The sequence below is a fragment of the Rhamphochromis sp. 'chilingali' genome, assembly GCF_963969265.1.
Source record: "Rhamphochromis sp. 'chilingali' genome assembly, chromosome: 7".
Classification (NCBI taxonomy): Eukaryota; Metazoa; Chordata; class Actinopteri; order Cichliformes; family Cichlidae; genus Rhamphochromis; species Rhamphochromis sp. 'chilingali'.
Window position 1 is genome coordinate 92,847 of NC_137934.1, and position 23,706 is coordinate 116,552.

At 44.5% G+C, this 23,706-nt stretch overlaps 1 protein-coding gene across 3 annotated transcripts in view; it reads left to right on the top strand.

Annotated features, from left to right (window-relative positions):
• Positions 1-23,706, top strand: part of tmtc1 (transmembrane O-mannosyltransferase targeting cadherins 1) — a 91,878-nt gene that overhangs the window by 48,884 nt on the left and 19,288 nt on the right. For 2 of the 3 annotated variants that reach the window (XM_080886316.1, XM_080886317.1), the window contains exons 8-14: positions 6,160-6,281; positions 7,963-8,130; positions 14,984-15,097; positions 17,749-17,892; positions 20,844-20,952; positions 21,073-21,175; positions 23,215-23,350. In XM_080886316.1, coding sequence (XP_080742442.1) covers positions 6,160-6,281; positions 7,963-8,130; positions 14,984-15,097; positions 17,749-17,892; positions 20,844-20,952; positions 21,073-21,175; positions 23,215-23,350 — 896 coding nt within the window. The remainder of the gene's footprint in view (positions 1-6,159; positions 6,282-7,962; positions 8,131-14,983; positions 15,098-17,748; positions 17,893-20,843; positions 20,953-21,072; positions 21,176-23,214; positions 23,351-23,706) is intronic. The other variant, XM_080886318.1, reaches the window with a different exon arrangement.

Below are 23,706 nucleotides of genomic sequence, written 5' to 3' on the forward strand. Positions count from 1 at the left end.
CTGTAACGTCATTGGGTTCATTTGTGTCAGCTATTTCCTTCCCCTGATTACCCCTAGTGTGTATGGCTGTATCCCAATTCACGGTCTGCAGCCTTAACGGTCCACAAGGGCCGCGTACTCAAAGACCGCTAAGGCCGGAAGTGCGAGGCTTCTGAAATGGGACGGTCTAGCCTCCGTCGCGCTGCCCAGGTTGCCTAGCAACCATGACACTAACAGCTGGAAACGTTTCAAACAGCTTTGTTTGACAGAAATGAAGGAGAAAATATTTGTTCATTTGTTTGTTTGTTTCTACATGAGCTTTGATTAGTTGAGTATCTGAGGCTGAGACCACAGGACTGTAAAACATGATTGTTGGGCTTCATTTCTGTACTGAACAGTCATTTATGTCACGATCCTGGGTCTTATGACCCAGTGTTTTGAGTTTTGGTTCTTTTGATGTTTATAGTGTATGTTTAAGCTTATTAGGTTTCCTATGTTCATTTGCTTATTAGCTCCCCCTTGTGTTTTCAACCCCTGTGAAGTCTCCCTTTCCCTTCGTGTGTTTCATGTCTGTTGTCTTATGTTGTCATGTCTGCCTCTCATGTTTCCTGTTTTATTTTGAAGAGATCTCGTGTTTTTATATTATGGATTATGTTTTGAGTCCTTTGTTGTACTGTTTCTTGTTTCCCTAGATTTCAGTTATGGTTATCATAGGTTTAGTTCTTTGGCTTTGTAATATGGCTTCCCTGTGTTCAATGTTGTGTCTACTGTGACCTCTTTGTACCATGTTTCTGGTCCCTATAGTCTGTCTTCTCAGTTGCTGTTAAGTTTGCATGTTTAGAGTTCAGTCAGTGTGTTTCCTGTTTTACTTTGAAGGTCCATGTCTCATGTGAGTGTTTCTAGCTTTGCTTCCCTTGTCTCGTCCATGCCTGATTACTCCCAGCTGTGCTCTCCTTCTGTGTCTCATTCCCTCGTTATCCCTCTGTGTATTTAAGCCCTGTGTTTCTCTTTGTCAGTGTCGTAGTCTCCCTCATGGCTGTGTTTCCCTGTGTGTTAGTTATCCATGTCCCAGTTTAGTTTTCCATGCCATTCTGCAATAAAGCAGCTTTTTGAGTTTAATTTCGTTGTCGTGAGTTTTGCGTTTGGGTCCTTCTCCTGCCTGTACACAGCCGAAACATGACAGAAGACTACGACCATTACATGGACCCAGCAGACAGTGAGCTGTATGAGCGCCAGGAGGCAGCCCTCGCCCAGCTGGAGGAGGAGCTCCGCTGGAAGCCGTGGCGCGCTCCGGATTTTGAGCACATATTCCGCGGAACTCGGCTGGCTTTTGGAGGTCCCCGAAGTTGCCAAAAGCCTCCGCCTGTTGCCCCGGTGGGAGGTGGGAGTGCTCTGTTTTTCTTCGGATGCTCACGCTCCAGCCTCTGCCTTGCCGTCCCGCATGTCAGAGGCTCAGCTGTATGCCCCGTCAGCTTCCTCTCCTCAGAGGAAGCGACGCTCACGCCGCCGTCACTTTTCACTTGCTGAGCAACTCCCGGTGGTGGGTTATAATGACTGCCTTTCACACATCCCACCTGAAGCCATAACTGAAAAGGACAATAAACTCACCCCAGACACTGTTGGAGTCTCCCTTTTGGATGATGACATAGACTGGGAAAAGTTTTTTCATTTTGCTCCCTTTGAACAGGGAGAAATCACAGACAATAAGCACTCGCCAAAGGCTGTAAATGCTGTTAAAGGAAAAACTGAGCAATGTCACCAGGTCTAAAACACTCAGTTCAGGTTCTGTCAGTTCAGGTTTTGTCAAGTCTGGTTCAGTCATCCCCAAGTCAGCTCACTCTAAGACTGTTAACCCGAGGACGTCAAAACCTGCTAAAACAAAGACTGAAAAACATTGTGGGAAAAATGCTAAGTTCATTTTTGATAGGTCTGTTTTTGTCGACCCGGTACATATTAACCCTAAGCCTGCCAATTCTAAGACTGTTTTTTCTGAGCCTGCTCCTTTGCCTGCTCGTGTTCCTGCTCCTGGGGCAGCTCGGGCCCAGCGTGCCCCTTCACCCGTACCAGTTCCTCGGGTGAGGGAGACTGAGGTCCAGTTGGTCCCTGCTCTGGTTTCCAGGCCAGCTGAGGCTCTGTCAGTTTCTGCACCCGTACCAGCTCCTCGGGTGAGAAGGGCAGTTGCCCAGCCGTTGCCGGTGCCTGTCCCGGCTTCCAGGGTGAGGGGGGCTGTGAACCAGTCCACCCCTGCACCCATGCCGGTCCCCAGGGTGAGGTCAGCCAGGATACAGCCCGTCTCCGCACCCGTACCTACTCCTCGGGTGGGAGCGGCTAGTGTCCGGCAGGTGCCTGCACCAGTTCTTGTTTCTGCTGAAGGCTCAGGCAACCCCCCCCCCCCCCCCCCCCCCCCCAGCAGTCCTCCCTGTGTTCCAGAGGCTCAGGAGAGTTCAGTCCACAACCATCGCCACCATCACTACTGCATGCTTTTCAGTCTATAGCTCAGTCATTAGCTCTGTTAGCAGCCCAGTCCATAGTTCATTTTCCTGTGTTTCCGTTAGCTCAGCCCTTAGCCCACTGTGCAGCTCAGCCAGCTCCCCAGTGTTTAGCTCAGTCATTTGTTCCATCACCCGCTCAGCCTTCTGTTCAGCCAGTAGTCTCTGCACCTACTGGTCCTGCCACTGCTTCAGCTGGAGGGCCCGAGGAGCCCGTCCAGCCTCATGCCACGTCAGCTGGAGGGCCCGAGGAGCCCGTCCAGCCTCATGCCACGTCAGCTGGGGGTTCAGGAGAACCGCACCAGCCTCATGCCTCGTCAGCTGGAGGGCCCGAGGAGGCCGTCCAGCAACCTTCCTCGTCCGCTGGGGGTTCTGGCGAGCCCGTCCAGCCACCTGTCTCCGCTGGAGGGTCCGAGGGGCCCGTTCAGCCTCCTGTCTCCGCTGGAGGGTCCGAGGGGCCCGTTCAGCCTCATGCCACGTCAGCTGGGGTTTCAGGAGAACCGCACCAGCCACCTGTCTCCGCTGGAGGGTCCGAGGGGCCCGTTCAGCCTCCTGTCTCCGCTGGAGGGTCCGAGGGGCCCGTTCAGCCTCCTGTCTCCGCTGGAGGGTCCGAGGGGGGCCCGTTCAGCCACCAGCTGCTCCACCAGCAGCCTCATCCACGTTTGCAGCAGCCGTGTCTTCACCCACGCCAGCTGCAGCCTCCGTGTCTCCGCCCACGCAGTCGCCTGGTTCGGCTTCGGCTTCATCAGCGTCGCCTGGTCCAGCTTCATCCGAGTCGTCATCCTCGTCTGGTCCGGCCTCGGCCTCTGCTTCAGCGTCGCCTGGTCCGGCTTCTGCGTCTGCTTCGCCTGGTCCTGTGGCTGTTATGCCACTGCCCAGGCCACGTTCTGCACCTCGGAATTACCGGCCACTCTCCGGGCCACCAGCTGGACGTCATCGCCGTCGAGGTCGGCCGCCGGAACTGTTTCTACGCCGCTGCCGTCTGCACGGTTGGCCCCCGGAACTGTTTGACCATGAACTCCTGTGCCGTCGGCCTCCGGGCCGGCCCCCTGATCAAATGAACTATGAATTTCTGGACCGTCACCCTCCGGGTCGGCCCCCTGAGGAGTTATGAACTGTTCCCTGCGCTCCTGTGCTTTTGATGGACATTTTATTTGTGTTTCCATTCACTCACTGTCAAGGCCTCTGTTATTCCACACCATACTCATCATAGTTTTCAGTTTTTCACAGTTTCATAGTAGTTCATAGCCTGTACTCAGTTTAGTTGTCTTTTTCTGTTTTTCTTCTTAGCGTTTTTGTTTTTTGCCTTCATTCAGCCCTAATAAAGGCTCACTCTGTCTCCTGCAGTGTCTGCTCTTGGGTCCATTTAAAAAATACCTTGGTGCACCACACCGTGGCAAATTTTTTCCTCTGCAGATGATCACTTAGCCTTTGAAATAAAGGGAAGGTTGGAAATTGTGAATGTACACATATAAGTTTTTCTCAAACATTTTGTATTTAATTCACTGGAATTTAAGTGACAGAGACGGTCCTACTTCACTGTCTGGAGAACAAGTCTGGTACAAACAACATGAATTCAAGTTCAAGTTCATGAATTCACTGCTTTCAGAACTGCACGTGATCATTTGCAGCTAGCGGGTTGTTAATGTTAACTGCAGTAAACTGTACCGCCTAATAGAACAGGGCGATATGGCCAAAAATATTTATCACGATATATATTTGAAAATTTGCGATAACGATATAACTGACGATATAATTGATGCGAGACAAAATACAACTCCACAACATTACTAGCGCAAAAAGACAACCTTCCATTTATTTTCACTTAAACAAGAAGCTGGTTTTTATGTACATTAAAGCTTTATAAAAATGTAACAGTGCAAATGCAAATTCCTTGCTGAAAGTTTAACCAAAAGGCATTTCCAGTGAAAATGGGCTGACATATCCTGAGCATAACCATGTATAATATCCACTGAAGTTAAAAAGAGGTGCTTTGCAACATTAAACTGCAGTGTGCAGTACGTATTTTTCGGACCATAAAGTGCACAGGATTATAAGGCACATTAAGCGAAACAAAGCAGTCAGATAAATCAAACTTTATTAAACTCATTCTTCTTGCTTCCTCCACTTCTGTACCATTGATTCATTAATGTTGAATTCTCTGGCAGCTGCTCTATTCCCATGTTGTTGCAGTATATTAATGACTAACCTCGTATTGTGGATGGATTATCTCAGTTGTTCTCCTGACTGAAGATTGGTCCTTTTACAGCATCCTGCCATGCGATTGCATTTGTCTCTAACCATGAGGAACCTTAACGTTAACTTTTATAAGTGGAAAAGTGTTAGTGTTCGTCCTCCAGCTTCACTGTTTATGTTATGCTAACATAGCTGTGTCGCTAGCGATCACGTAGCACATGATTATATACCAGCTAGCCCAACTTCAGTAACCCTACAAACGTCACTGCTGTTTAGTTTCCTGTCTTCATTTATGTTGGAAGTGATAGCAGAGCTGTACGTTTGATTTTTTTCAGAAATCTCTCAGTCAAAACATGCAATATCATGTTTAGGTAACTAGCGAAACTAGCGAGCTAACTTCCGCTAGCTTCCTGCTAACTTCTAACTCCGTTAAATGTAATAAATTTTGTTTTCATGGATGCCTGGAAGTTAAACTTCATAGTTACACCTGGTAAAGCAGCAATGCTGATTGTTTTATTAAAGATGAAAGAATTTAGACAGTTTTTAACTCTCAGTGATGCTGCAGTGTTCGTTTGAACTGAGGAGTACGGAGTTTAGGACCCAGATTACTCCCAGATTTAAGAGCATCTTAGTCCGACAATAACGACGGCCGCTTGCATGTTCTGCAAAAAAATGTGCTTTGTCGTGTATTTGACGGACAAACACCAAACCAGTTCCACATCACTGAAGTTGCACCATTTGTACAAACCAATTCTGGTTCATCTGTTTCACTCAACAATCGGCCATGTGCGTATGAAAACAAAGGCACTGCGCATGCGCGTTTCACTCATATTCTATCGCGATATTTCATTTTCCTATCGTTGCCTAACATTATACCGGTATTACCGTGAACGGTATAATATGGCCCAGCCCTACCGCCTAACAATATATTTGCACAATTAAAAGTTTGACAGTTTAACTGTTACTTAGCTTCTATAGATGTACGGATAGGTATCAGTGGATTTATACTGACACTGAAGTAAACAGTGATGTTCCTCAGCAAGTCCTAAGGAAATCTTTTTTTCCTCCAGTTTAAATTTGTGGATAACTGACATGCTGACAATGGAGCTAATCTTCAGGAGGTGATATGTTTCATGAGTTTTAAATTGTGTGTATTGTGTTTGTCTTGGTAGACGTTTGTTGACTTTTGGTCCCATTTTGTAGTAACTCAGCCTTACAGATATATTCTTCTCTTCCACCTCCTCAGAAACAGTGGATTATGATCTGATACGTCTGCTCTTCCTTTCTTTCACCCTTTGATTCTATGCCGGTCTTCAGTGTTGATAAATAAATAGTCTGTTCTCAAGTGTATTTGATGTGTTATTGAGTAATGTACATAGTTTTTCTGCCAAATGAATAAACTTCTCACACATGGTGTTTGAAGCTTCTTCACTTGGAACTTTTTGGTTTGATTTGTTTGCTGTGACTGTGCTCATCTCTCTCTCTTTTTCCACAGAGGCGAGACAGTAGGGAGGTGTTGGTGGGATTGTTGTTTCTGGTGTTTCCCTTCATTCCTGCCAGTAACCTGTTCTTTAGGGTTGGATTTGTCGTGGCTGAAAGGGTTCTCTACATGCCGAGGTGAGTGCGTGTCAGACTATTGGCAATTGATTACTAATTGCACAGCTCTACATCTGATGTTTGTTTGCTTTAAAAAACAATGATATCTTTTTGTGGAGATGGTTTGCCTTGGTCTAATAAATTACCTTTGACACAATGTGATATTCAATAATAATAATAACTATTATTATTGTTATTATGATGATTATTATTACCTCTTAAGCATTATTTAGCTTTTCAAAAATAAGCCACAAAAAGCTCAATTAGAATTTGTATGTTAGGAAAACAAAAATAATAAATCACAGATTTAAGCTTTAGCCTTAATGTAAACATATTCTAGCATTTCTCATCTTACCTGACAAACCAAGTGCTCTGTCACGGGACCGAGTGGTCTGTACTGAACTGAACTCAGGCGCAGAAACCCAGAACAGAGACGAGACAGCAGGTGGTTTAACAATATTTTATTAGACTTAAGCTCTGTAAATGTGGCAAGGACAAAAGCAATAAAACGTAGAGCTTGGCGCGGCCTGGAAAAAGTGGCTAGGGGAATGCAGAACTAGGGCGAGGAAACGGGGCCTAAGATGCAGACTGGAGCTGGGCAGGAAACAGTCATATTGCAGTAGGGGAGACAGAGTGTTGAGAGGGGGGGTGACGAGAATCCAGGGGAGCTGAATGGCGTGGAAAGGCTGACCTGAGATCCGGTGTCTTCAGATGGAGTGTGATGGCGGGCAGGCAGGTGAGGCATAGAGTGATTTTCAGAATGATGGTATCCTGAGTCCGAAGGGAGAGCACGAGCCAAGACAAATCCAGGAAATGGGTCGATGACAAACTGGCGTTAAATGAATGTCAGCATGTGGCTTAAATCACTCTGGCTTGATTGCCTGCAATTGGCTCCAGGTGTGCAGGAGCTGGAGGAGGTGGCCCTGTCCAGGGGCGGATCCCAGGTAGGTTCAGGAGCCTCATGGAAATTCCAGCCATGACATGCTCTTTGTCCTTCACCTGTATTCGTCTTTTTCTTCTGGCCTGTTAGTACTTTTTTCAGAAGGACTTTGAGTCCAAATGGTTTTTTAAACTTATATTTGGAAAAAAACAAGCAAACCAAAAACTACTTTTCAGCTACCCGCTTGTTTTAGCCTCAGCATCGCGTTTTATTTTGCTTTAATTTATTTATTTATAAACCCCCTTTTCTGGATTCATCCTTGGACCATGGACAATAATTTAAGTTCCTTCAGTCAAAACTTTCTCCTTTCTTGTCTTAGTGGTGTAGGCTTCTCTCTTACAACATAATCACAAGTCTCTTCAGTTTACTTCAAGGTAAACTTTTTTCCTTATATAGGGTTGTGGGTTGTGGCTGTATACAGCTAGTATGTACAGGATGGGCCATTTATATGGATACACCGTAACAACATGGGAATGGTTGGTGATATTAAAGTCCTGTTTGTGGCACATTAGTATATGTGAGGGGGCAAACTCCTCAAGATGGGTGGTGACCATGGTGGCCATTTAGAAGTCGGCCATCTTGGATACAACTTTTGTTTTTTTCAATAGGAAGAGGGCCATGTGACACATCAAACTTATTGGTAATGTCACAGGAAAAACAATGGTGTGCTTGGTTTCAACGTAACTTTTCTGTTCTTCACAAACCTCCCACTGCTTCCTTCCTCTTCTCTTTCTTCCTCCTTCACTGTCTGTCCTCTCGCAGCATGGGTTACTGTATCCTGGTGGCTCATGGACTTGGTCGTCTGTGTTCGTCGGTTGGCCGTTGGGGCACCGCAGTTCTCAGTGTGTCCATGCTGCTACTGGTCCTGCTGTTCTCATGGAAGACTGTCCATCAGAACAATGTGTGGCTCTCCAGGGAGGCCCTGTTCCTGTAAGAGTTCCTGTGTACTTTAGTCACAGTTATCAGCTCACACTGAAGTTTTAGATCAGCAGAGAGATCTACTCCATCAAAAGAGTGCAATCTGAAAATATAACGAATGACATGCTAAGAAATCTAAGAAAACAGACTCTATGACTCCAGCTCTGCTGCAAGGTGAAACTACTCATATACAGTGGGGCAAAAAAGTATTTAGTCAGCCACCGATTGTGCAAGTTCCCCCACTTAAAATGATGACAGAGGTCAGTAATTTGCACCAGAGGTACACTTCAACTGTGAGAGACAGAATGTGGAAAAAAAAATCCATGAATCCACATGGTAGGATTTGTAAAGAATTTATTCGTAAATTAGGGTGGAAAATAAGTATTTGGTTACCTCAAACAAGGAAAATCTCTGGCTCTCACAGACCTGTAACGTCTTCTGTAAGAAGCTTTTCTGTCCCCCACTCGTTACCTGTATGAATGGCACCTGTTTGAACTCATCATCTGTATAAAAGACACCTGTCCACAGCCTCAAACAGTCAGACTCCAAACTCCGCCAAGACCAAAGAGCTTTCGAAGGACACCAGGAAAAGTATTGTAGACCTGCACCAGACTGGGAAGAGTGAATCTACAATAGGCAAGCAGCTTGGTGTGAAAAAATCAACTGTGGGAGCAATCATCAGAAAATGGAAGACATACAAGACCACTGATAATCTCCCCGATCTGGGGCTCCACGCAAGATCTCATCCCGTGGGGTCAAAATGATCATGAGAACGGTGAGCAAAGATCCCAGAACCACACGGGGGGACCTGGTGAATGACCTGCAGAGAGCTGGGACCAAAGTAACAAAGGTCACCATCAGTAACACACTACAACGGCAGGGATTCAAATCCCGCAGTGCCAGATGTGTTCCGCTGCTGAAGCCAGTGCATGTCCGATGCAGGATGTCGGATTCAGACGGGCCTGTCTGAATCCGACATCCTGCATCGTCCCGGTCCCCAAAAGGAACCGGCCCAATGAGCTGAATGACTTCCGACCGGTGGCACTGACGTCACATCTTATGAAGACTCTAGAGCGGCTCTTCCTCAACCTCCTCCGACCACAGGTACAACATGCCCAGGACCCACTACAGTTTGCATACAAGGCGGGTGTCGGAGTGGAGGATGCCATCCTGTACCTCCTACACAGAGCCCACTCACACCTGGATGGGGGAAAAGGCACGGTCAGGATCCTGTTTCTTGACTTTTCCAGTGCCTTTAATACCATCCGGCCCTGTATGCTTCAGGAAAAACTGAACAGGATGGAGGTGGACCCCTGCCTGGTGGCTTGGATCTCCGACTACCTCACCGACAGACCACAGTACGTCAGGCTGAAGGACATCACGTCTGACACTGTGGTCAGCAGCACAGGAGCACCACAGGGAACTGTGCTGTCCCCTCTTCTCTTCACCCTGTACACCTCTGACTTCTGCTACAACTCTGAATTATGCCATATTCAGAAGTTTGCAGATGACACGGCCATCATGGGGTGTATCTGGGATGATCAGGAAGAGGAGTACAGAAGTCTGGTGAGGAACTTTGTCGCATGGAGTCACACAAACCACCTGCAACTCAACACCTCAAAGACTAAGGAACTGGTTGTGGACTTCGGGAGGTCCAGAGAAGGTCCACTGCCGGTTCAGATAGAGGGGGAGGAGGTGGAGGTGGTCAACAAGTACAAGTACCTCGGGCTGTGGGTGGACAATAAACTGGACTGGTCATGCAACACAGAGCACCTGTATAAAAAAGCCCAAAGCCGACTGTACTTCCTCAGGAGGCTGAGGTCTTCAAGGTTCAAGGTTCAAGGTTCTTTATTATTTGTCACATGCATAGTTATACAAGTATAACACACAGTGAAATGTAGCCTGACACGCTCCTCGACATGTGCAAAAATTGTATTAGTATATACACTGGGTGAATGTGCAGTAGTAGCAGCAAGCAGGTGAATTCTGTACATTAGTATGAATAGATATCTGACTATTTTACAGGATAGACAATATAAACATATTTAAAATTAAAGGAATTGGAATGTACATTGTGCCTTGGTTTAGTGTCTGGAAGAGTCCTGTCTCAGTCAATTATAGATGATGTGAGAGGGCGGGTGTGTGTGTTTAGGGCACGGATGGCTTGGGGATAGGGGTCTTTTAACATCTGCAGGAAGCTCCTGAGGATGTTTTACCAGTCGGTGGTTGCTGGAGTACTTTTCTATGCTGTGGTGTGCTGGGGGAGCAGCACAGCAAAGAAGGACTCATCCAGGCTGGAGAAACTGATCAGGAAGGCTGGCTCTGTGGTCGGCATGAAGCTGGACACTCTGGTGACAGTGGCAGAGAAAAGGACATTAAAGAAACTGATGGACATTATGAACAATGCTGGGCATCCTCTGCACACGGCCATAAACAACCAGAAGAGTCTGTTCAGTGACAGGTTGCTTCTCCCCAAGACAAGAACTAACAGACTTAAAAACTCCTTTGTCCCACACGCCATCAAACTGTTTAACTCCTCTCTGGAGGGGAGAGGGAGGGGAGACAGGAGGACAAAGGAGGGGGGAACAACTAAGCTGTATTGCCTCTTCACCTCACTGTACAATACCTTGTGCAATACTTTTTGTAAATAGTCAACAGTGCAATAGACTCAATACTTGAAATGTGCAATTCACTTGTCACGGTCTGGAGGGCAGACCGTGGGGGATGTAGGAGAAGGGACCCAAAACGCAGACTTAATGGAATGAACAGTGGGTTTATTTACAGTGAGGTAATTGTACACCACACATTAAATCTCCAAAAGTGCTCCCTCGACTCCCGTGACGTGTCTTCTCCCAAGTGCTGGTATCCCGTGCTCTCTGCCCCTGTGCCTTCACACACCCCGTGTGTCTTGCAGTCCTGTGTTCCGCTGTCCTCATGAGGGTGGGAATGGATGTTTGTGTCTGTGTGTGCCTGTATGTCTGTGTCTATATGTCAGGTTGGGTATCAGACGCCACCTCTCTGGGGACACCTCAGGCCCTCCAAGGTTTGGAGGCCTATCTCCACCCACCACCACTTCCCCTGCCGGTGGCGGACTCCCTCAGGTGTCGGTGTGTTGGTGGTTCTTTGTGTCTGGGGGTGGGCGTCCGGGTACACACCGGCTCACTCCTTGGCGGCCGCTTGTCGGGGCCTGGGGCCTGGGGCTCGCTCGGGCCCCTTTGGAGGTGGGGTGCCCCCGGCCTCTCGGCCTGGGGCTCGGTCACTCAGGCACAGCTGGGGGCCGGCGGAGCTCACGGGCGCGTCACTGCAACTCCCCCTGACTTCTGCTCCGCGGCTGCTGGGCGAGCCCTCATCTGGGACTCTCCTCAGCTCTTACTGGAACAGTGGCGCGGCTGCCCCTCTGTTGGTCTTCCATGGTCTCTTGTGTTCTGGGGGCCTCTGGATGTCTGGAGTTTTGATCTCCTCCATACCCGCTTCACACCCTGGAGGACGGGGCTGTGGCCCCCCCACACTCCCTAGCAGATCATTACATGGAGAAACCTTTGGAATGCAAGCATGCTGATCCACACAGGTATGCACACATGGGTATTCACAGACGCGGACTAAAGCTTTCTTGGCTGCTGCCTCAAAGCACACTGTGCGCTGTCTATCTTGCGTGCTGCACAATATCGTTTATTATTTAGTAAATATTGATATCTATGACTAGCTAGTTTATTGTGATGGTGCTTTGTTTTCTCTATTATTATGTTACTCTTTGTTGTTTGCTGTCTCCTCTGTTTGTTTTTTTTGTTTGTTTGTTTTTTTTTCTCCATACAGGTGACCCAGGAGTTCTTTTTTTTTTTTTCTCTCTCTTCCCCCCCCTTCTCACCGTCTCTTCTCCCCTTTGGTTTTCTTTCTTTCTCTCCCCCTCTTTCTCTCATTCATTCCCCCTGTCCTATTTATTAAAAAAAAAAAAAAAAAAGACAAAGGATGAACTGAAGCTCTGCCATCACGTAATGTCGCATACTGCTGTTTCTGATGTCATTTAAAAAAAAAAAAAAAAAAAAAAAAAAAGAAGCATTTGAAAGTCCTGGAGTGGCCTAGCCAGTCTCCAGACCTCAACCCCATAGAAAATCTGTGGCGGGAGTTGAAAGTCCGTGTTGCTCGGCGACAGCCCCAAAACATCACTGCTCTCGAGAAGATCTGCATGGAGGAATGGGCCAAAATACCAGCTACTGTGTGTGCAAACCTGGTAAAGACCTATAGTAAACGTTTGACCTCTGTTATTGCCAACAAAGGTTAGGTTACAAAGTATTGAGTTGTATTTTTGTTATTGACCAAATACTTATTTTCCACCCTGATTTACGAATAAATTCTTTACAAATCCTACCATGTGGATTCATGGATTTATTTTTCACATTCTGTCTCTCACAGTTGAAGTGTACCTCTGGTGCAAATTACTGACCTCTGTCATCATTTTAGGTGGGGGAACTTGCACAATCGGTGGCTGACTAAATACTTTTTTGCCCCACTGTAGTTGTAGTTGAAAATTCTAACCATTACTAGTTTGTGTTTAACATTTTGAGTGAAAAGCTGAATATCTGCTTTATGTTTTAGAGCAGGGGTGGGGGGGACATCACCCTGGGTCACCACACGTGAATCACATGATTAGTTCATTACCAGGCCTCTGGAGAACTTCAAGACATGGCTGTATCTCAATTCAGGGTCTGCAGCCTTAACGGTCCACAAGGGCCGCGCACTCAAAGACTGCTGAGGTCGGAAGTGCGAGGCTTGTGAAATGGGACGGTCTAACCTTCCCCGCACTGCTCAGGTTGCCTAGCAACTATGACACTAACAGCTGGAAACGTTTCAAACAGCTTTGTTTGACAGAAATGAAGGAGAAAATATTTGTTCATTTGTTTGTTTGCTTCTACATGAGCTTTGTGTGATTAGTTGAGGCTGAGACCACAGGACTGTAAAACATGATTGTTGGGCTTCATTTCTGTACTGAACAGTCATTTAAGATTAGCTAGTAAATAACAATTAGCTCATGTTGTTCATGAGATTAAAGTTATCTCACTGTGGTAATGTAAATATAATATGGCCAATATTAAAGTTATTATATTAATCATTATGATTTATTACAGCAGTGAACTTGAACTCTGTGTCAAATACTGAGCTGCAGCAAATATTCAAGTTATTTAAATTTCCTATCACCTTAAATCTTCACTCAAAGATATGTTGGCATTACTAAATTTGGCTCAGTGCTTACATATAAACTTGTTGCTGCCTTTCATAGTGTGTAACTTGAAGGCCCTGAGTACTTTCTCCCACACTGAAAACACTGGGATGATAACATTATTTGAACATTACCTAATAAGACTGATTCAGAACAGACAGTTAGTTATTTTAAACTTTCCTAGCAGTCCTTCACAAACAGGGAACAGTCTGTCTATTCTCTCCATCTGTCAGCTGCTGCTGGCTCTTCCTCCTCCTCTTCCTCACACACTGCTGAGTTTGTCCTGGTGGATCATCAGGGCTGCAAAGCCTCACAGATGATGTACAGCAGTGGGTCCCTCAGTCTGTCCTCACTCTGGACACTTGCAGTCGTCACACATGGAAATCAAATGTGTGATAAGCTGCAGGATTCAAACACAAGTGTGACTTATAAACACATGTTCATACTTTTATTCCACAATCAGAGAGAAAGAAACAGAGAGAGAGTGCAGGACAGACAGACAGGTGGCAGTCTCAGGTGTACACACTGCTACAAACAGGAGGATTTTTTTTGTGTTATTACGAGTGTAAACAAGAAGAGTTCCAGATGGTGCAGTGGACACATGTGTGACTGCTGTGATTAAAGCATCTTTCTTTCAGCTTAACGAGTGAACCGTCAGCTCGTTCAAACACACGTTAAAGTCCGTTTGGCTCGACACCACCGAACAGAGGCAGCAACATAGCTCACATTAACAGTGCAGTGAATCCTGCTTGTGCCGTGATATTCAGGACTGCAAACCGAGCAGCATCACCGACTTTCAGCTTGTTGTGTTTGTGGATATATGACTGACTTTAATTATCCATAAAATCATCACATTCTCTGTAAGATTAAGGTCGACTATTGAACGGCGTATATTTTAAAGTAAAGGCTTTAAAACCAAGTTAGTACAAACATCGCTAATGTCACATAACTTTGCCGACATGTGGCCAACAGTCATGTTTAATGTTCTTCATTATTAAACATTCGCACATAAATAAGTGACATGATATTCAGTACTTACTTTTGAAAGTTTACTCTTCTTCCGCCCCGCTTCAGCCGTCCGCCGTTTTTTTCCGGCAAAATTATCCACACCCACCGCCGCGCTATGAAGTCTGGGATATGTTGGGCCATGGAGGATACACGGACCCATCCTTCAAATCCGGGGAAACGAAGGACGCATTTGAGGGCTGCATTTCGTGCAGCCTTTGAATTGGGACAGCCTTCGTCGCGTCGCTGTGACGTGAAATGCGGCCTTTAAGGCTGCAGACCCTGAATTGGGATACAGCCATGTTGAGGTCATTTTTCCGTTTGAATCAACTGTGTTGGATCAAGGACACATCAGCCTGGTGTCCTGCACCAGGAATGAAGGTTACATACACAGGACTAGGCAGGTGGCTCTAATGTTGTATCCAGTCACAATGCATATGCCAAAGATATCAGTATCTCAGAGTTATTTATTTATGACGTTTATTAAATTATAGGACCAGTGAGCTCCTAGAATTTAGCCACTGCTCAGTTACCACAGACTAGTACTGTCACACTCATCAAACCAAATTTGCACATTTGCTCAGTTTGCAGAGAACTTTCCTCAAAAAGTGTTTTTTTCCCACATGCTCTTTTTCCTTATTGTAGTTCTGGTATCCAGACGCTGCCTCACAATGCCAAAGTCCACTACAACTATGCCAACTTCCTGAAAGACGCCGGTCGGCACCAGGAGGCAATTCACCACTACACCACTGCCCTCAGGTTTTTTTTTGTTGTTTTTTTTTGCACAAAACATACTTTTGCTTCTATGGAAGCGAGCAATGGACATTAGAGGAATACATAAGTACAGTAAAAAACACACAACCCATGCTGGATAAAGTGATACTAATGTGGACAGCTTTCCACTCTGCTGGCTTCACTTTCTAAACCAAGAAGCTTCCCCCATATTTTGTGTCGTCCATGGTCAAAACACATCTGATTTAGCCTCAACATTTTATGTATAAATTTATGACTTTACATGTATACATTTATGAAATGTATACATGTAAAGATATGAAGCAAATACTTTGTCAATAAAGTATTCTGATTCTGAATAATCGGGCACCATCTTATCTTAAAGACCTCATCGTACTGTGACACCCCAACAGACCGCGTTGCTCTTAGCTGGGTTGTTTACTTGTGGGTTATAGGGTATTTAAAAGTACAATGGGAGGCAGAGCCTTCAGCTGTCAGGTCCCTCTCCTATGGATCCAGCTCCCAGTCCATGATTTGGGAGCCAGACACAGTCTCTACAGAGAGTGCAGAATTATTAGGCAAGTTGTATTTTTGAGGAATAATGTTATTATTGAACAACAACCATGTTCTCAATGAACCCAAAAAAACTCATTAAAATCAAAGCTGAATGTTTTTGGAAGTAGTTTGCAGTTTGTTTTTAGTTTTAGCTATTTTAGGGGGATATCTGCGTGTGCAGGTGACTATTACTGTGCATAATTATTAGGCAACTTAACAAAAAACAAATATATACCCATTTCAATTATTTATTTTTACCAGTGAAACCAATATAACATCTCCACATTCACAAATATACATTTCTGACATTCAAAAACAAAACAAAAACAAATCAGCGACCAATATAGCCACCTTTCTTTGCAAGGACACTCAAAAGCCTGCCATCCATGGATTCTGTCAGTGTTTTGATCTGTTCACCATCAACATTGCATGCAGCAGCAACCACAGCCTCCCAGACACTGTTCAGAGAGGTGTACTGTTTTCCCTCCTTGTAAATCTCACATTTGATGATGGACCACAGGTTCTCAATGGGGTTCAGATCAGGTGAACAAGGAGGCCATGTCATTAGTTTTTCTTCTTTTATACCCTTTCTTACCAGCCACGCTATGGAGTACTTGGACGCGTGTGATGGAGCATTGTCCTGCATGAAAATCATGTTTTTCTTGAAGGATGCAGACTTCTTCCTGTACCACTGCTTGAAGAAGGTGTCTTCCAGAAACTGGCAGTAGGACTGGGAGTTGAGCTTGACTCCATCCTCAACCCGAAAAGGCCCCACAAGCTCATCTTTGATGATACCAGCCCAAACCAGTACTCCACCTCCACCTTGCTGGCGTCTGAGTCGGACTGGAGCTCTCTGCCCTTTACCAATCCAGCCACGGGCCCATCCATCTGGCCCATCAAGACTCACTCTCATTTCATCAGTCCATAAAACCTTAGAAAAACCAGTCTTGAGATATTTCTTGGCCCAGTCTTGACGTTTCAGCTTGTGTGTCTTGTTCAGTGGTGGTTGTCTTTCAGCCTTTCTTACCTTGGCCATGTCTCTGAGTATTGCACACCTTGTGCTTTTGGGCACTCCAGTGATGTTGCAGCTCTGAAATATGGCCAAACTGGTGGCAAGTGGCATCTTGGCAGCTGCACGCTTGACTTTTCTCAGTTCATGGGCAGTTATTTTGCGCCTTGGTTTTTCCACACGCTTCTTGCGACCCTGTTGACTATTTTGAATGAAACGCTTGATTGTTCGATGATCACGCTTCAGAAGCTTTGCAATTTTGAGACTGCTGCATCCCTCTGCAAGATATCTCACTATTTTTGACTTTTCTGAGCCTGTCAAGTCCTTCTTTTGACCCATTTTGCCAAAGGAAAGGACGTTGCCTAATAATTATGCACACCTGATATAGGGTGTTGATGTCATTAGACCACACCCCTTCTCATTACAGAGATGCACATCACCTAATATGCTTAATTGGTAGTAGGCTTTCGAGCCTATACAGCTTGGAGTAAGACAACATGCATGAAGAGGATGATGTGGACAAAATACTCATTTGCCTAATAATTCTGCACTCCCTGTATTTTCACCATCAAACTTAAAACTTTTCTTTTTGACAAAGCATGTAGTTAGGGCTGGTCCTAACTATATGCTGCTTTAGGCTTAGGCTGCTGGGGGCTCCCAATAATGTAATTCTTAGTAAATTCAGTTCAATTTTACTTACTGTATTTTCCGCACTATACGGTGCACTTAAAATCCTTTAATTTTCTCAAAAATTGACAGTGTGCCTTATAATCCGGTGAGTAACATTGACATATCAATAACTTCATTTGTATGAAAGTTGCGTCCTTTACTTGAACGAGTATGTAGATGGCAGTCAGAGATATATACGTGTTTAACTTGCTCTGAAGCCACCACTGACGTGTTAAAAATTTGCCTCCTCATAAAAAGCTTCATGAGGGGATGAAACATGGCTTCAGAGCGTGTCATAAGATTCACATATGCGCAAAGTTTCAGGTAGGGCAAGTGTTGTTGACACATAAGACTATTATCAGTTAATTGGAGTGTGCTGTCCAGCATTCTCCAATGCTGATTATACAAAATGTTCTTGATCAATAGCATCCTCCTCTGCTCTCAGGTTATACCCCCGTCATGCCAGTGCCATGAATAATCTTGGCACTTTGACTCGCAGCCCAGAGGAGGCAGAGATGTACTACAGGAAAGCACTGGAAACCAACCCTCAGCACAACCGAGCTCTGTTTAACCTGGGAAACCTCTTTAAGTAAGAGATACACAAACAACAAGGTTGAAACGTGACCACCACTCATCACTACTTTCTAATTTTGGTTTGAACGTTGAACTTTTGGGAACTTTTTTGAATTTATTTACTATGCCTTATTGTTCCATCAGCAACATTCAATTCCTGCTTAAAGCTTCTGTTTTCCCTCAGCTCTGAAAAGTTGAGTTCAGTTGAGTTTAGTTTTAAAACTGAACTCAGTCTTGAGTTTCATGGCAAAGGCTGTATGTGGTATTTTTTAGTTTTTTATTCTTAATAAATTTACAAGAATTTAATTTCAGAATAAGGCTGCAACATGACAAAATGTGGAACAAGTGAAACGCTTTGAGTAGATTTTGGATCCACTGTATGAAGAGTTGGTTAGCACCAAGATAAGACCTGAATGAGATTCTGTTAGCGATGGACTGTCGTAAGCATGTAGTGCTTGTTTTATTGGATATGACTGCTGCATTCAACACTGTGCATCATGACCTGCTGATGTCTCGACCAGAGATGGGCAGTAACGCGTTACTGTAATCTGATTACTTTTAATTAGATTACCGTTACTTTCCCGTAGGAACGCTGCGTTACTGCGTTACTAAAACCATGATTTTTTTTTTTTTGCAAGAATGTCTCATGACAGTGACGTAAGCGAGTGCGCTGTTTGTGACAACAGCTGTGTGCATATCAACAATGGATCATATATCAATTGTGGGAGAGAGTATGAGCGTGCAGCGTTGAAAGCGTGGAAGTACTGACCTTACTTTGAGTTTGAGTCCATAAAAAGTGACAAAAACATTAGCGTCCGCTGTGCGTGGGAAGAAAACTTTTTACAGCCAAAAAAACCCCTAAACTTCCAAGCAAGCACAGAGTGCGCAACGACGTAATGGGAAATTCACAGAGAAACTCGCGGATTCTTCCACTGACCGCGGCACACCTGCACCAGGGTAAACCTCCGCCTGCCCCACTCCTGCTTTACAGGTGAAAATAGAGCAACAGGACCGCTGAGTCTTTGACTTTATTTATTTTCTGCTGCGTTTTACTTGCATCTATTTGAAAGACTGAGTGTAAACACAAAAAAAATTATTTTATGTGCTGGAATGTGCAGAAAATAGGTTTAAATGTTAAACAAATTTCTTCCAGTCAGAGAATGGTGCATATAATTAAATTTTTGCTTGATGCATAAAGTTAAAAGATTAAAACTGATAAAACAAGATTTTAAAAAAGAGACTTTTCCATTTGATTACATTTTGTATGATGGATTATGCAGAAAAAGTAGAATTGGGCTGAAAGATCTATCGCTTTATCACCTCTTCAGGTTGTAAATCGTGTTTTTAAAAAGTAACTAAGTAACTAAGTAGTTAATTACTTTTGAAAATAAGTAATCAGTAAAGTAACGGGATTACTTTTTTGGGGAAGTAATCAGTAATTAGTTAACAAGTAACTTGACCAACACTGGTCTCGAGTACAGCATTGTGTAGGATTTTCCATCTTGGCACTTTGGTGAATAAAATCATATCTCTCTAACAGGAGCTTTTCTGTTAAGTTGGGTTCGGCTTCATCCTCTGTGGCCCCTCTGCTATGGGGCGTACCGCAGGGATCTATTCTTGGGCCATTGCTGTTTTCATTGTGTCTCCTGCCACTGGGTGTGATCTGCGACACAACGGGTAAAAGAAAATTTGAGCACATTACTCTGGTTCTAGCCTCTTTACACTGGCTTTGAACTGAATTTAGAATCTAATTTAAAATCCTCTTAGTGGTTTTAAATCCTTAATTGGTCTGGCAGGGTATATTTGCCCTGTGCCCCCCCTTGTTCATGAGCAGGTGTTGCTTTCAGTCCCTAAATCATGGCTGAAACTTAGAGGAGACCAAGCATTCTCTATGGTGGCCCGAAGCTTTGGAACGATCTTCCTCTTCACATCAGGCAGTCTACATCAGTGGTTGTTTTTAAATCCAGCTTCACAGAGTCGTGGCTAACTGCGCTAACTCCGGACTCACACGTAAACATGGATGGTTTTCATCTGATCCGGGCCGACAGAACAACGGAGAGTGGTAAGAAGAGAGGAGGGGGTCTGGCTGTGTTTGTGAACGATAGATGGTGTAACTCTGGGCATCTATCTATCTATCAAAGAGACGCTATGCTGTAAGGACATTGAGCTGCTAGCGGTTAGCATGAGACCGTACTATCTGTGTGTAAACCATGAAGGTTTACACATGTCATTGTGATAGCTGTGTATGTCCCGCCCTCTGCTAGCGCTGCAGCAGCCTGCGAGGTCCTGCACACTGTAACCACCAGACTCCAAACACAGCACCCTCAGGCCCTTTTCCTGATCTCTGGGGACTTTAATCACATCTCCCTGTCCTCCACTCTCCCCACCTTCACCCAGTATGTTACCTGCCACACCAGAGACAATAAAACATTGGACTTATTGTATGCCAACACCAAGGAGGTATACAGCTCATCACCTCTTGCTCCCCTGGGGGGCTCAGATCACAACCTGGTTCATCTCCAGCCTGTGTATAAACCTCTAGTACACAGAGAACCAGTTGTGAAAGGCACAGTTAGGAAATAGTCGGCAGAGACTGAAGAGGCTATGAGGGACTGTTTCCGTTCTACTGTGTGGGACAACCTTTGCAGCCCTTTGGAGGATGACCTCCAGCCATGGATAAATCCTGAAATTAAGGCTCTCCTCAAGAAGCCGCCAACACAGCGCCGGGGGAGCAGTATTCGGTGCATTTGAACCCCTGTGGGTTCATGGGGCAAACACTCTACCTACTGAGCTATCTCCTCCTTGTAGAAACAAAATACTTTGAGCACTCAGAGTTGAAAAACACTATATAATGACGATAACAGAGTATTGCTGTTATTATGATAATGAGGATATAATGATAAAAATGCTGTTAATGGAATTGATGATGATGATGATAATGATGCTAATGCTGAGTGATGTCTACAGATCTCAGGGGAAGGAGAAAGAAGCTGAGGCTCTGCTCAAGGACTCGATTCGCTTTGGTCCACATTTTGCTGATGCTTACTCCAGTTTGGCATCACTCTATGCTGAACAGGTAACTCAAACCACAAACAAAAATGTACATACATTGTAATGTATCACATTCTATTACTGTGCCTGAAAGGCTGTTGTAACTCTTTTTAATCCTTTCTGATTGTTCTTTGTTCTCCCACAGAAACGCTTTTCTGAAGCCAATGAAGTTTATTTAAAAGGTATAGAGAACTGTCCCGACAGCTCCGACCTGCATAACAACTACGGCGTGTTTCTGGTGGATACGGGTGAGTTGAACCTTCCAGTTTTCCAAACGCAGGCTTACTTTAACTAAAAGATTCAAACACTGACCATATATAAGCCTGTTTTAAAGGACTTCATTTTTCTTCCTTTCAGAATTTTAAAAATGAACCCACAGCCAGAGAACTGAGCCTTAATATAATAATCTATACTGTATCAAAATTTGAGTGGGCTTCTGATTAACACCCCAGAGAAATTCACATTTAGCAACAATTTCAAAAAATGAATGTAAGTATTTGGCCCTTTGGTAATCAAATATTAAACTGGTGGAAGAAAAACGAAAAATACATATATAAAGCACCTCTATGTCACGGCGGAGCACCTGGGGGTGTTTGAGGTGTGGACCCAAAAGTGGGTTCATACCTCAAAGTGTAACATAAGGCAAACCGTTTATTTAGGGTGATAACAAAAACAAAGGCAAAGGCGAACTGAGGCAAAGAATAATAAACCTAAACTGGGAACAGCTAGAACAAGACAAGAAAACTGTGACATGAACCTGAACAGAAGCATGAAAAACGCAGACTTGACAAAACATGAAAAATCCATAGACATGAGGCGAGCAGACGACCTGACACTTAACAGAGGGACGCAGAGGACTTAGATACAAGGGTAACGACTAATCTGACTGAGCTGGAGCTGTTTTGCAAAGAAGAATGGGCAAGGATTTCAGTCTGTAGATGTGCAAAGCTGGTAGAGACAGACCCTAAAAGACTGGCAGCTGTAACTGCAGCAAAAGGTGGTTCTACGACTCAGGGGGCTGAATAATTACACACACCCCACTTTGCAGTTATTTATTTGTAAAAAATGTTTGGAATCATGTCTGATTTTCGTTCCACTTCTCACGTGTGCACCACTTTGTGTTGGTCTTTCACCTGGAATTCCAATAAAATTGATTCATGTTTGTGGCTGTAATGTGACAAAATGTGGAAAAGTTCAAGGGGGCCGAATACTTTTCCAAGCCACTGTAACTTAAAGTAAAACAAACCACTCAGAGGACAGGAAGACTAGTAAATAAGGAGACACAGAAGAAACATAAACTAGGCAAAAACCCAATGAAGACAAACTAATTATGATATTAGAACTTAACATTATATCAATATATAATAAGCAATAAAAATACAAAAAAACTCAAAAATGCTGGGTCACGGACCGAGCCCCTTGACACTCTGGGTCCACTCAGTGGAAGAATTGTATGAGATTATCTCTCCAAAATAAAAGTTTGTGCTAAAAAACAGACCCGAGTCTGTCAAATGCTAGGGACAATGTGGTAACATAATGGCTGAGCATTACCATATATTATACCGCATATTTTGCATATGTATTAACAGAAAGAGAACAGAATGGAAATAAAAGAGGGACTGAGAAAGAAAAACATGGACAGAGAGCTACTTGTACTGGTCAATATTTTGACTGTTTTGCCCTTTTTCACAAAGTATATGCTTATAGACTGCTCAAAAAACATTGTTTGATGGACGTCTCAATGCATTCTCAATCAGGTAAGTAAATCTCCAAAGGTTGATTCTGTTGATCTGGACATTTTCAGTGGGAGAAATGTTTCATCACTCATCCAAGTGGCTTCTTCAGTCTCAGCTGACTGAAGTTTTCCCCAGTCTTATAAACAGTACAGCACAATGACTGAAACCAGCCCACTAAAGGAACAATGAGCTTGGAGGTGCTAGTTTCAGTCATTATGCAAATGTACTGTACCACTGAAAACGCTACGACCAGATGAACAGAATCAACTTTTGGAGATTGTTCGATGGAAATAAAAAAATTATCAACCTACAGAGGGTTAAATTCAAAAGACACCCTACATCAAAGTCCATTTTGCAGAAATGTCATTGCAGCAACTGAAATTGTTTACGGTAGTTTGCGGCTGCTGATGGGGTTGCAAATTAATACAATGCCAATGTTCTTCACTGATAGGAAGTGACACACCAGCGTGCTCTTTAATTCACTCCTCCCCATAACACTTCTTTCCTTTCCTCCCTCTTTTCATTCATTCTTACACTTTCGTTTCCCCCAGGAGAAGGACAGCGGGCAGCTGCTCACTACCAGCAAGCTGTGCGACTCAAACCGGCACATTACGTAGCCATGGTAAACCTGGGCCGTCTGCTCCGATCGTCCAATGAGAATAAAGAAGCTGAGTCTTGGTACAAAAGGTGAGCAAAATAGTTTTTCTAAGAAGAACAAAAGTATCTGTCAGCAAAAGTACCTATCTGTGCTGCCGTGTGGCTAAAAATGAGTTTCACATACATGTTCAGAACATTCAGAATTGACAGGATCCAAAAATAATAGAATCCTCAGTGCACGACAGGAATACACTCGACAGAGCCTTACAAAACTCTGTTGTTCAGCTCCTGTCAGAAAAACTCTCTCATATGATTAGACACTCAGAGTGGCGAGTTTAACACATTTCTTCTCGTGAAAAGGAGCAAAAGTCTTTGCCAGTGCTCGTCAGGGCGATCCTGTCGAGCCTTTTTATTGTCATGGTGTGCTGTGGCAGGCACGATGTAGG